Raw genomic sequence first — 13,230 nt, forward strand, 5'->3', positions numbered from 1 at the left:
TAGAATCCACCTAACATATTCTGTTGACAGGTTAGTTTTTAAAGAAAACCTTTACTGATGAGCTCAATGTAAATAACATACCCACTTATTAAATAAGTCCCATTTGGAATTAAGATTATTTCATTACCATAAAATCTTCATTGAAATTACCTTTCATTAAACTTGTCAAATGTAGGCTCGTTGGTATAAAAACCCAGAGGGCAAATTATTAGAATTAGTGAGATCTAGAGACTAATCATCGCTTTGGAATTAATGTAGTCACAGTTGCACATGTGAATAACAAGAAAAACATCAATGACGCTACCAGTGTATTAATTTTTAAAATAAAAAGGAATGTTTAAATTCTGTCTTTTGGAAAGCAGACCTTTAAAGAGCAGGTAAACCTTTGGAGGAAAGACTGAACTGAAGCCTACCATGACATGTTTATGTCTTTGCCTCTACTGAAGGTGACTCTTGACTTCTTAGGTGGTGCCATTTCACTTCAATTTTTCTTAACATCAAGGCAGAAATTGGTTGGCAGGTATGCAGGTGATATTCCAAACTGACCCACAAGACTAGAATTTTCCAGATTGTTTTATGCCTTAGGATATCCAAAAGGAAAGTCCCAGCATCTTAGATTTGGAAAAGCCTCAGAGGTTGCCCAGTCCAGCCTCTATATGAACAGGAGTCCTCTCGAAGACATTCTCTGTCAGTCCTCCAGCCTTGAGGGAGGAGGCAGCTCTAATTTTCCTTTCTCCAAAGGATCTTCCACTTTGCATTTTCCATCCATTGCAGGATAGGAAAAAAGTGTTTTTCCCTCTCAACAAAGACAAATGGCTACTCTTGCATAGCAGATAGAACCTGTGACCCTCTGCCAGGGAATGGGATGACAGATCTTGGTCAAGTCAGGCTTTGTAGTGGTGGAGTGAAAGTGTTTCTTGACTTTAAGAATTACCTTCTGTTTACCCCAAGCAGCACTTAATAGCTCGCCTTCTTTCTGCTTCTGTTTTCTTTGGCATTGAATAGCTGGACCCTGATGGAGTTTTTATGCTCTCACGGAATGGCGTGCATGACCTACAAGTTGGTGTGAGGCCTCAGCGTTCTGGCAGTCGGTTCCTTTATCTCAATCTGGTGGATGTTGACTACCACCAGTTAGTGGCCTCCTGGCTCGTGTGCCTGTCCAGTCGACAGCCTGTCATTTCCAAGGTATGTGAAGGGCCACATCCATTTGTATGATTTGGTGGGAAGAGGTGTTGGATACCTGAAATCTTGGATGATGTGATCACCTAATCATGTTGTGATTCAGAGAAGCAACAAGGTATAGTAGAAAAAACCTTGGTCTTAGAGTAAACAGAACTGGGTTTGCTGGCTTGACTCTCTGTTTAGTCTGTCTGTGCCTCAGTTTCCCATTCTGCAAAATAAAGATAGTACTTGTACTACTCTCTGTGCTGTGAATAGAGCAATTTGTAACCCCTGGGTATTGTTGTGAACTTTTACCATCACTGTCATTATTACTTCTAATGAAACATCACCTCTAGGCAAGTTTTTCAACTGTGTTTGCTCAGATTCATTAGTTGAATATTCATAGCCCATGATGGTCTGCTTTTGATAATTTTCTGCTTCATTCTTTATGAGAGTAAGATGGAGACTGCACTGAGGACATGTTCTCTCTCTCTCTCTCTCTCTCCCTCTTTCTCTCTCTCTCTCTCTCTCTCCTTGTGTGTGTGTGTGTGTGTGTGTGTGTGTGTGTATATATATACACACACATATATATACATACATATATACACACACACATATATATATACATATATACACACACATATACATGCATATTTTTATGCTTTGTAAAATTATATCTTATAAGATTATTAAAATTATGTTATTATTTAAAGTCTATATGAATTATATTTTATAAAATATTCATAAGTTGTATTTTTATAAATTTTATGTTTTTATAAATTATATTTTTATAAAATAAAATATATAAAATGTGTGGATAGATAGATGTGTATGTATAGTCTCTTTTAGAGCTATGGCTGTTCTAAAAGAAATACAACTAGCTACCTAGAAAGTAAGGCTGCTAAGCTCTTTGATTTGAAATGTTTCCTCTCTGGATCAGATGTGTAGATAAAAGAGGATCAAATATGAGAATATGGGAGCTTCTGTCTTAAGGTCCTAGAAAGACTGAGTTTCCGAGCTGGATGTTGTAGGATAAATGATCATACAATTAAGTGAAATTGGAGCAGCCTCAAAGATTAGTCATGAATGCTTTGGCATTAAGCTGGGAGGAGGTCTCGAGAAGAATGTACAGGAAGCCTTGCTGGGCCTTATGCTCTTGAACATTATCAGTGGCTTGGAAGAAGCCATATATGGCATGCTAATTAAGTCTTCAGGTGACACAAAGTTGGGGAGACACAGCTAACACACTGGAGAGCGGAGTCAAGACACAAAAAGATCTTCCTGGCCAAGAATATTGGGCCGGATTGGGCTCTTTGCGCTATATATGCCAGTCCCAGAGTCCCAGAATCTCAATTACTTAGAGTAATTGAATTAAGATGCAGTTCAATAATGATAAATGTGAGGTCAGGCACTTGGGTTCAAAAACATCATCTCCACAGGCATAAGGTAGCAGTTTGTCTAGCTGGTCCCATCTGCCCCATCTTATGCCTGTGGAGATGATCTTTTTTGTCTGAAGAAGATGTCGTGGTTTCCATGGACCACAGAGTCAGTCTAAGCTAACAGTGTGATACAATGACCAAGGTAGCTCTGTCTTCTTGGGCTTTGTGAAGAGAGGCAGAGATTCCAGGAGTAAGGAGGCAGGAGAGTCGTCATTCTCTGCTCGAGTCAGACCATGTCTGGGTTGTCGGGTTCAGACCTGAGGGCTGCATTTTAGGAATGTCATGGACAAGCTGAAGGTGGGCAGTGAGAAGGAAGAGGAACTTTGAGTCTGGGCCACGTGGGGCCCAGTGAACAAACAGGGAATATGTAGCCTGGAGAGTGGAAGACCCTGAAGGGGATTGACGACAGTCTTCTTGTGGAAGAGGCTTTGGGCTTATTCTGCTTGAATCCAGAGGCCAAATCTAGGAGTAATGAGTAGAAATTACCAAAAGCTAAATGTATGCTTGATGGAAGGGAAAAAAAACTTCCTAGCAATTAGAGCCACACGTAAGTGAAACAGGCTGCCTTTGAAGAGAATGGGATCCTTCTCATGGAAGTCTTTAAGCAAAGATTGAATGACCATGTGCTGGAGATATTGAAGAGTGGATGGTTTTTCAGGGGTGCTAGATCATCTCTGAGGTCCTTTCCAATTCTGAAATTCTGAGATGCTAACCTAGTCCAGCCCCTTCATTGTAATAATACTGATAATAACAACAATAATTATTATTAAAAGGATAGAGATAGTAGCTGGTATTTTGTTGGTATAGTGAACTCCCAGATAAAGATGAAGATGGCATCTTCTCTGTGATTCCTAGCCTCAGAAAGTTGCCTAGAGCACTGAGTAGTTCAATGAGTTGCTCAAAGTCTCATACCCACTATGTGTCAGAGACTGTTTGTGAGCCCAGGTTTTCCTGACTCTAAGGCTGCCTCTCTACTCACTATACCATATTTCTTCTCAAGAATAACAACAACAACAACAGTAATCACTTAGAAAATATGCATTTGTTTTTATGGATGAAGAAATAGAATTACAGAGAGATTAGGTGATATACTGAAAATCACACAGCTCTTAGTGGCAAATGCTGTTCTTGAGACTGGATTGCTTGCCTTCCTTTGCCTGCCATTGGTTTCCCCCCATACTGCACTGATGGCATTGTTATTTGTCTCAGTAATTCAGGATGGGTTCTGAAAACTTAATCCTCCAAATTTAAAAGTTTCTGTGTTATCACAGAAATGACACAGAGACCATTTTCAAACACCTCATATAATGTTTGAGTGGCTATATATACGGTGCCCTCTTAAATCTCATAATAGTGCACCTGGTCTTTAACCTGGGACTGTTTGTGCTAGATACAATAATCACAAGATCCCAGAACCTCAGAATTGGAAGGGTCTTTAGAGTAACTGATCAAGAACCCCCTCCCCAGCCTCCTTAATACGCAGACTCTGCCTGAAGAAGCCCGCTAGGAGAGGGGCCTTCACTGCTTTCCAGGACAGCCTTCGCTACTCCTGGCCTGCTCACACTGTTGGGAAGTTTTACCCCTCTGTAACTGTACCAATTGCCTTTAGTTCTACATCCTGGAGCCAAGCGGAGAAAATCTAATCCCATCACTGGAGGACAGCCTTTCAACCACTTGAAAACAGCTTCCTAAGTCTTCGCTTCTCTGGGTTAAAACCCCTCATTTCCTTCAGCAATTCTCATATGGTGTGATCTTGAGGACCCTTTACCATCCTGGCTATCCTCCGGTCCTTCAATGCTCACCTTCTTCCTGTAGAGCTGGAAATCAACAGTCTTCCAGATGTCACCTGACCTGGGGAGAGGATGAAGGCTGCCAGGCTGCCATGTCATATCCTCAAGGTGGCTCAAGCTCAAATTCTATTAAAGAACCAAGATTATTTCCATGATGACTCTTGTCTGGTCCCACCTCCCTCATCATTTATCCATGACATTGACTTTTGAACACAGGGGTAGAATCTTATATTGATCTCTATTAATTAAGTTTCATCTTATTTGATTGGAGCCATCATCCTAAATAGTTGAGAATCCTTGGTAGATTGCCTTTTTCAGGCACATATTAGCTTGATCGTACCATCTTTTGAGCCTTTGTCCTCTCTTTCTCTCCTCCCTTTCTTAGCCAAATTCCTAGAAAAATCTGCCTGCACATGCAGCCTTGACTTCTCCTGTGTCTCACCTCTCACTTCCCATGCATTCCAGTTGAAGACCTCATCACTGAACTGGAACTGACCTCTCCAAATTGGATGTCCACAGTTTATTCTAGAGATCAAGTCTGATCTCCTTTTCTCCATTCTCATCTTTCTTTACATCCCTGCAACAGTTTCCACTGCTGACCTCGATACTCCTTTGAGGATTTTTATGACACTATTCTTTCACAGTTCTCCTCCTAAAAATAATTAAAATTAACACTTATGTCATGTCTTAAAGTTTGCAAAACTCTGACTTATATTATCTCATTTAATCCTCACATGAACCCTATGAAATAGATGTTGTGATTATTCCCATTTTACAAATGAGGAAATTGAGGCAGACAGGTTAAATTACTTGTCCAGGAACACACACCTAATATCTGAGGCAGGGTTTGAACTCAGGTCTTCCTAACTCCCAAATCTAGTGGTCTATCCATTGCACCATCTTGTTGTCTCTCCTACTCATCTAACTGTTCCATCAGTCTTCTGTGTTGAATCCTCAAGCATATCCCATTTCCTGACTATGTATGGACTACAAGACTCTGCCTTGGGCTGTCTCCTGTCTATACTTTCTCTTGGTCCCCTCATCAGTTCTCAGGTGTTCAATTATCATATTTATGCAAATAACTCCTTAACCTCTACAGCCACCTGAATTCTGTCTCTGGATGCATCTCTCCAGCTGCCTGTTGGACGTTGAAAATCCCATAAACATTGCAAACTCAATGTGCTCAAAGTAGAACTCATTCTCTTTCCTTGTTTCTGTTAAGGTCACCATCCTTTCAGTCCTCAATATTGGCACTCCTGGTGCCATTCTTCTCCTCATTCTTTCTTAGCCCACACGTGTAAGTTGGTAGCATTGCCCATATACGTCCCCTTCTCTCCACCCATATCTCCACTGCCCAACTTGAGGCTTTCCTCACCTCTTGCCTGGACTATGGCAGTAGCTACCTCATTGTTCTCCCAGCCTCCAGTTTCTCCCTTCCACCATCCAGCTTCCACACAGCTGTGAAACGGATCTTCCTAAAGCCATGGCTCTGCCCACGTGACTTCCTGCTGCCTCTGGAACCAAATATAAATCTCCCTGGCGCAGTCTCACTCTAACTTACCTTTCTACTCTTAGTATACATTTCTCCCATTATTGCACTTTAAAATACAGCCAAATTGGCAGCAACAACAATAATAATAATAACTGGCATGTAGATGATGCTCCTTGCTGTTTCTCACACATCTCCCATTTTTGCCTTTGCACTGTTTATCCCTCACACCTGCAAAGCACTCCCTTCCCACCTTGGCCTCTAGTTCCTCCTTTCCTTCAAAGCTCCACTCAGTCACTGCCCTTTCGTAATCCTTCCACCACCAGTGCTCTCCTGTATTTATTTTGTTGATGCTTGAATGTGATAGAGGATAAGTTCCTTGAGGGCAAGGATTGTTTCACTTTGTCCAGACTCTCTGTTCCTCTTGTTGTTTCCTCCACCTTTTGAAGGAGGATATCATCAAAACAAATCAAAATTTCTCATCTACTCTGCTTTTGGCAGAGGAAGTGACTATAGTATCAGGCCTACCTGCAAATCTTATCTTATTTCAGGACAGCACCAAGCCTATTTTTCCCTCTCTTGTTCCTTATTCAAATGGTGCTAGGGCACTGCCTTAGAGTCAGAGGTGATGGTTGTTGTTCATTTGTTTTAGTAGTGTCCAACCTTTTATCAGCCCGTTTGGGGTTTTCTTGGCAAAGATGATGGAGTGGTTTGCCATTTCCTTTTCCAGCTCATTTTACAAATGCAGAAATGGAGGCAACCAGGGTTAAATGACTTGCCCAGGGTCAAACAGCTAGGAAATGTCTGAGGCTGGTTTTGAACTCAAGTCTTCCTGACTTCAAACCCAGCACTCTATCCACTGTACCACTTAGCTGAGTTGAAACTCTGCTTCTGACACTATCTGTGTGACCTTGGACAATACACTTACCTCCCTGGGCCTCAGTTTGCTCCTCTGTAAAATGAGGGGTTGGATGAGGTGGTCTCTTGAGGCCCCTTCCAGCTCTTTGGATCTTAGATCTCGGGGTCCCAAGTTTCCTTCCTCAGGTTCTGAAATTTGCCCCTCTATGTTTATCTTCCCATATGGTACTGTTTTACCCCTCTTTAGTCTAGTTTGTTCTTTTTGAAAAAGGTTATATATCACTTCAGAGCTGTCTTACAATATTCACAGACATGTTACAATTTACATTACATGTACCTCACTCTATGAGATTAAATATGCTTCTGTGCATTAGGATTTCTGGCTCACCCTATTTGTACTCCATACTTTGTGCATTTGCATGTTAAAGGCGACCGAGGCCATGTTTGTTTATTTGTTGTAGTTTCTGTACTGAAATCTTTGAGTTATTTGTTCTCCTGCTGTTCCACATATGTTGTACCTACAATTCTAGAATGCCAGGTGTGGCAGATAAACAGGTAGTTTTTTCTCTTTTATTTTCGTTTAAAAATACTCTTGATCTGATTTTTCTAGGTGTTGGGAATATACATATATATTTATATATCTATATCTATATATGAAATGTGTGCACGTATGTATGTGTATGTACACATGTGCGCGTGCACACACACACACACACACACATATGTCCCTTGTTCCAAGTGTATTCTGTCCATGTCCAAGAACCTACTATTCATATATTTTAAGCTGTCGTCCAAAAATCTAAATCATTTTCTCAAATATAATTTTAATGAGCTATTCACCTCCTAAATTTTCCTTTCTCTTCTAAATCCCCTACCTTCAACCACTAGTAGTGATGAAAATCCCACTTGTACCTCTAAGGTTTTCAGCTGAGTTGAGTGTTTGTTATGCCCAGGATTTCCTATTCCTTAGCTATTCTCTCTAGTTTATTGCTGGCAGTATCATTTGGCCCCATGTGACTCATCAGGAGTTGGTAGTGGTCACCAGGCATAATGCACCTCACTAGATTTTCTTCCACATCCTGGAGACGTGCCCTCATAAGACTTCTTGCAAACCTCTTTGTTCCTTATGTATAGTAAACAGATTCTTCAGTCTCAAGGAATTCTTTACCAACCACTTGGCCCATTTCTTCTTGCTCTGATTATGACTGGGTGTGCTCTCACCCGATAACATCTTCGTTCCTTGGAGCGTATGATGCTGCCTCTTCCTGGGCTGGTTCTGCTCCCTTTTCTAAAGAAAGTTTCATACCTTTTCATTAGCACCGAAGGTCAATGATCTTTCTTCTTCCTTTACTTCCCTGTGTTATATAAGCTGTGAATTCTTGCCTTTCCACATATTTTTTGTTCTTTATAGCCTCTTTCCATACTGTGGAAAAACACCTTCAACTTCCCCTTATATGTGTTCCTCCTGCCTCATTGTCTTCTCCTGTAGGATGCAGACCAGCTGAGCATTGTTCATATGGAGGCATATGTGTCTCTTTTGTCCACGTGTATTCTGTCCGTGGCCAAGAATCCATTATTCATATAGTTTAAGCTGTGGTCTTACTTGACTCTGGAAGAAACACAGCCAGATCACATTTGTTGCAAGTTACTATGAAATTCTCGACCTCCCTACTCACTTTAAGTTGGACTTTTATCCCTTTGTACTTTTCTTGGGTAGTTCTTTTCACTGACATGTGCTGTGGCAAATTTGTTAGCTTCCCTAGTGACTTAAGTGAAGGTTAATGCATTTAGGATGGACTCTGTAGCCTTTTCTATGGCCAGGACTCTGCTGTCTACTCAGACTCACTCATTGGCACTCAGTAAAGGCAGGAGCAAACAAAAGCTGAATCACAAGCAGGAATACAATTAACTGTTTAGATCTACCTATCTTTCTTCTCCTTGCTGTTCAGTCCCAGGGTTGTTTTTTTGCATTGTTCCATAAGGTTTGCATAATTTCTCCAGAATTATTCTGTCTTCCAAAACTACAAGAGCATTATTTTTAAAAACTGTTTGTAGGGCTTGCATTTTCTTCTAAGTATCATGATCTTGGAGTTAAGCTAGATTTCCAAAGTTTGCAGGCTCCTGTTCTTGTCACTTTCCTGTCTACTAAGTTCCATTAGCTCCATGTCGTCTCTGGGATCAAAGACAAACAGTCCTGTTTGACATTTAAGGCCCCTCTCAGCCCAAATGTAGCCTATCTTCCCAGGCTTATTACCCGCTGCTCTTTCTTTGTGCTCTTTTGTCCACCCTGACTGGGACTTTTTACCATTGATCACACACAGCAGTCCGTCTCCCGTCTCCAAGCTTTTGCATGCAGTCCCCCACGCCTAGAATGTACTCTTCCCTATCCCCTGGCTCAAGTGCCACCTCTCAAGTGGCATTCCCTTTAGCTGCCAGCGCCTCCCTCTGAAATGACCTTGTATCTACTTTATGCGCCTGGTTCCTCTCCCCTGGTTGGATGTTAGAATCCTGGAGGCCAAGGACTCTTGTCATTATCCCCCAGTGCCTGTCACATAGGAGGTACTTGATAAATGCTTCTCGGCTGATTGGTCCTGTGTGTGATGCTGCCTCATTCTTTTTATCCTCCCTCCTGTAGGCTTTTGAGATCACATTGCCAGCTGGTTGTGGCAAAGGTGCCAACAAGAGGATCACGTACACCAATCCCTACCCTTCCAAAAGAGCGTACCGCCTGCACACCAACCACCCAGACCTGGTGCAGTTCAAGGAAGACGCCTTCGAGGTAGGCAGTGTGCTTCTGGCAGCGCCCACTGGAGAGATTTCTCTGCTTTTCTTCTGTATTTTCTGCCTCATAACTCTCATTTGGAAACCTTCAAAACCTTAGTAAGCATTGCATTGAAAGACTAATTCCCTCTAATAATGGCTAGCTCTTCTGAGAAGAAGGAGGTACATTCCCTGAATTTAGGCTAGGCACCTCCTGCTGCACAGAGAGGCCCGATGCGTGCTGCACATCTGATTTTTATTTCCAGAAAGCTCTTCTGTAGCTCCAGCTCCCTCCCCCCCACTGAGAAATTGAACTTGGCATAAGCTCCTGTGTTCTTCGTTCTTGATGTTTTCTTGATTGGCTTTGTCAGAAATTGCCCAGAAATGACATCTGGTAACTTGGCTTAAAACTCTGTGATACTTGGTATTCTCCCATATTTTCTAGACCAGAGGTTCATATGTGTATGTATATACATACATATATATATATATATACATACATATATATATATATATATATATATATACACACACACATACATGTATATGTACATATATGTCTGTGTGTATATATATACATATATATACGTACATATATGTGTGTGTGTGTATATATGTATGGTTAGGTATATGTGTGTGTATACACACACACATATATAAAGATATAGAGATGCATCTATGTGCATATATATGTGTGTATAGGTGTGGTTATATATGTGTATGTGTATATATAGTTGTATATCATGTATGCTTATATGACTCTATGTATGTGTGTATGTGTATATATGTATATAAAATACACAAACTCACACACACCCAAGTTCATGGCATGTACACATGCACACAGTGTACAGTATGAATAGGCACGTAGATCACGTGTTTATGTGTACACATATGTGTTTATATTAATGTGTGTGTAAACCTATATGCACATGCATGTATGTGTATATATATCTATCTCTGTCTTTATTTTCACTAATCTCTAACTGAAATGAAGCATGTCCTTCAGTGAGGAATATGGGCACCCAATGTGCTTCTGAGAAGGGGCCCATCAGCTTCCTTGGACTGCCAAACGAGGGGATGGCAGAAGGCATCCAGAAGGTGAAGACCCTGTGGACTTGAGATTTGGGGTGGAGTGGAAAACTATACTACTCTCATAAGAGAAGAGAGAAATTCTGTAGGCTTCATCTCCCCAGGGATCCCTCACCTATCTCACTGAGTGTCCTAGTGCGGGTGAATGCCTAGGTTGTTTTTTTAACTTGAAACTTTGGAAGACTTCATGAGAAAGGAAGGGTTTTGTATTGATTTTTGACCCTGGGGCTCTACTAGGTTCCCAGAGTCATCAAGCCTCTTGTTGTGGGGCTTTGCCCTGAGAAAACATTGCCTCTAGCTGCCTTGAGCTTTGCTGTAAGGACAGAAGTGAATCACATAGAGGCAGAGCTTCCAGGGGGTAGGTTTGGTTAATTTGACAGACGTTCATTAAGTCTTCTCGGTATGCGCCTCTCATGGCATTTTCCCTGACCCTTTGTCTTCGGTACAGATAGCATACTGAGATTACCTCGAAACTTGGGCAGAGACATTTATGAGCCTCGGCTGTGTGCAGAATATAATATTAGGAACTGGGCAAGATATACAATTTCCAGAAGCTAGGGATCCTTGCCCTCATGGAGCTTACAATCTAGGGAAGGGGATGATCCCTAAATATCTGTCCTGTAGATATCCTGTGTGAGTGCAGGTGGAGGTGCAAAGTGGGGAGGGGCCTGAGAGAGGGAGATCGATCAGAGGAGCGTAGATTTAGAACCAGAAGGCACCTTAGAGGCCACCGAGTCCAGCCTCCCCCCACTCATTTGGCAGCATGTGGGAAAGGACTTGTCCAGGGTCACCAAGCTAGTAATTGAGTGAAGCCTGATTTGAACCCATCTCTTCCTGAATCCAGGTCCAGTGCCCTCGTCACTACAGAGTATTGCCATTGTTGACTAGGCTTTGAAGGATGGGGAAGAAAGTAACAAGTGGAAGTCAGGGGTGGAGGGGCAGAGGGTCACGAGCATTTTATTGAGCGCCTACTGTGTGCCAGGCACCGGGCTATGCACTGTGCAAATTTGATCGTAGTTGATCCTCACAGCAACTGTGGGAGGTAGGTGCTATCATTATCCCCATTTTACAGAGGAGGAAAGTGAAGCAAACAGAGATTAAGTGACTTGCCCAGGGTCACAGGACTTGTAAGTACATGAGGCCAGATTCAAACTCGGGTCCTTCGGACGCCAGGCCCAGCACTGGAAAGATGGGCTGTGCCAGATTGTGGAGGGCCCCGAGAGCACCTTGATATAATTTAATTAATTTTTTTAAGCTTGATTCAGTACAAAATATCAAGCCGCTGAAGGATGTTTTGGGCAGAGGGTAATATGACCATATTTAGTTGGGGAACTGTGGAACCATGTGCAAATTGGTTTTGAATGTACTCAGGGGCCCCCAAAGTCCATGTCAGGAAGGACAAGCACTTGATTTACTATGACATCGTGATTTCTTTTTCCTTTGAGCTCTGTAGTCTTCAGGCTTTCAAGATGGACAACTAGACTATCCGACAACTTGTGAATTTCCTTTTTGACCAATGAGGCCATTGTGGGTGGGGTGGGGAGGGAGAATGTGTGGAATGTGACCTGGGCTTTTTTAAAAGGGTGTGTGCCCCAGTCATTTTTTTCACTGAACCTATAGAAGGAAAAGATTGAAAAATCTGTCTGTCTGTCACACTCATTTCCAGGTTAACGCTGGAGAGACGTATACCATCGGCCTGCGGTTTGCTCCAAGTAACAGCACAGGGATGGAGGAAATTCTGATTTACATTAATGACCATGAAGACAAAAACGAGGAGACATTTTGCGTGAAGGTCATCTACCGATAAAGGACAGGGCCTTGATCAGGCTCACTTGTTCTCACCCTGCCCACATGTTCGTCTCATGGAATCTCCTCTGATGGGGCCAAAATTCCATTTTCTCTCAAAGACCACTTGAATAGTATCATTGGTTTCTGATTTTGCTGCTGTATAGATTTTCTTCCTTTGGTATTTTCCTCCACCATTTGTCTCTGGATACCGATAACCCATTGATATTACCCCTGCACTTGGCCGGAGGACTGAAAGCGTATGTTCCCTGCTTATTTATGATGTGCCTGAGTCTAATCAAGCTGCAGCCAAAATCCCAGTGATTTATTCCCGAGCACAGTCCTTAAGCAGTAACCCAAACGCCCGTGATGTCACTTGGGGAATGTTGCCATTCCCATGGGCGTACAGGGAATTATAACTTTCTACCAAATTGGTTTGCTTTTGACTTTTGCTGATTTTTTTAAAGTATTTTTATGAAACATTTGTTTTCCTTATAGAATTTTGTACAAATACATTACATATTTTATAGACACTGTTTTCCACTGTTGTACTGTTTCTATCATTTAAATTGCTATTTTTAGAAAAATTATCTGTTTTCCCCCTTTCAGCAGTTTCCCAAATGTTTTTAGTATGAGGGTTCTTCTTTCTCCATCACAATTATTCTTTCAGGGAAAGACTAGTGAGCCACACTCAAGAGACTGTGGTACATCTCATAGGCACCTGATTAGCTAATTCATGGAGAATTAATGCACGCATCAAAGACCAGTGCCAAGCACAGTGCCTCATACTGGTCCAAAGGGTGCTAAGCTCAGAGCTTAGCAGGCGCCTCGGTTCCAATCCTGCTTCTGAAGCTTG

At 42.0% G+C, this 13,230-nt stretch overlaps 1 protein-coding gene across 1 annotated transcript in view; it reads left to right on the forward strand.

The window, feature by feature from the left end:
* Positions 1-12,912, forward strand: part of NPHP4 (nephrocystin 4) — a 170,957-nt gene extending 158,045 nt beyond the window's left edge. The window contains 3 exon segments of the mRNA XM_078145734.1: positions 1,006-1,185; positions 9,373-9,516; positions 12,256-12,912. Of these exon segments, the coding sequence (XP_078001860.1) occupies positions 1,006-1,185; positions 9,373-9,516; positions 12,256-12,396 (465 nt within the window). The 3' untranslated portion in view covers positions 12,397-12,912.
* The last annotated feature ends 318 nt before the right edge of the window (positions 12,913-13,230 follow it).

This window comes from Phascolarctos cinereus, unplaced genomic scaffold, assembly GCF_003287225.1.
Source record: "Phascolarctos cinereus isolate Bilbo 61053 unplaced genomic scaffold, phaCin_HiC Scaffold_726;HRSCAF=1367, whole genome shotgun sequence".
Lineage (NCBI taxonomy): Eukaryota > Metazoa > Chordata > Mammalia > Diprotodontia > Phascolarctidae > Phascolarctos > Phascolarctos cinereus.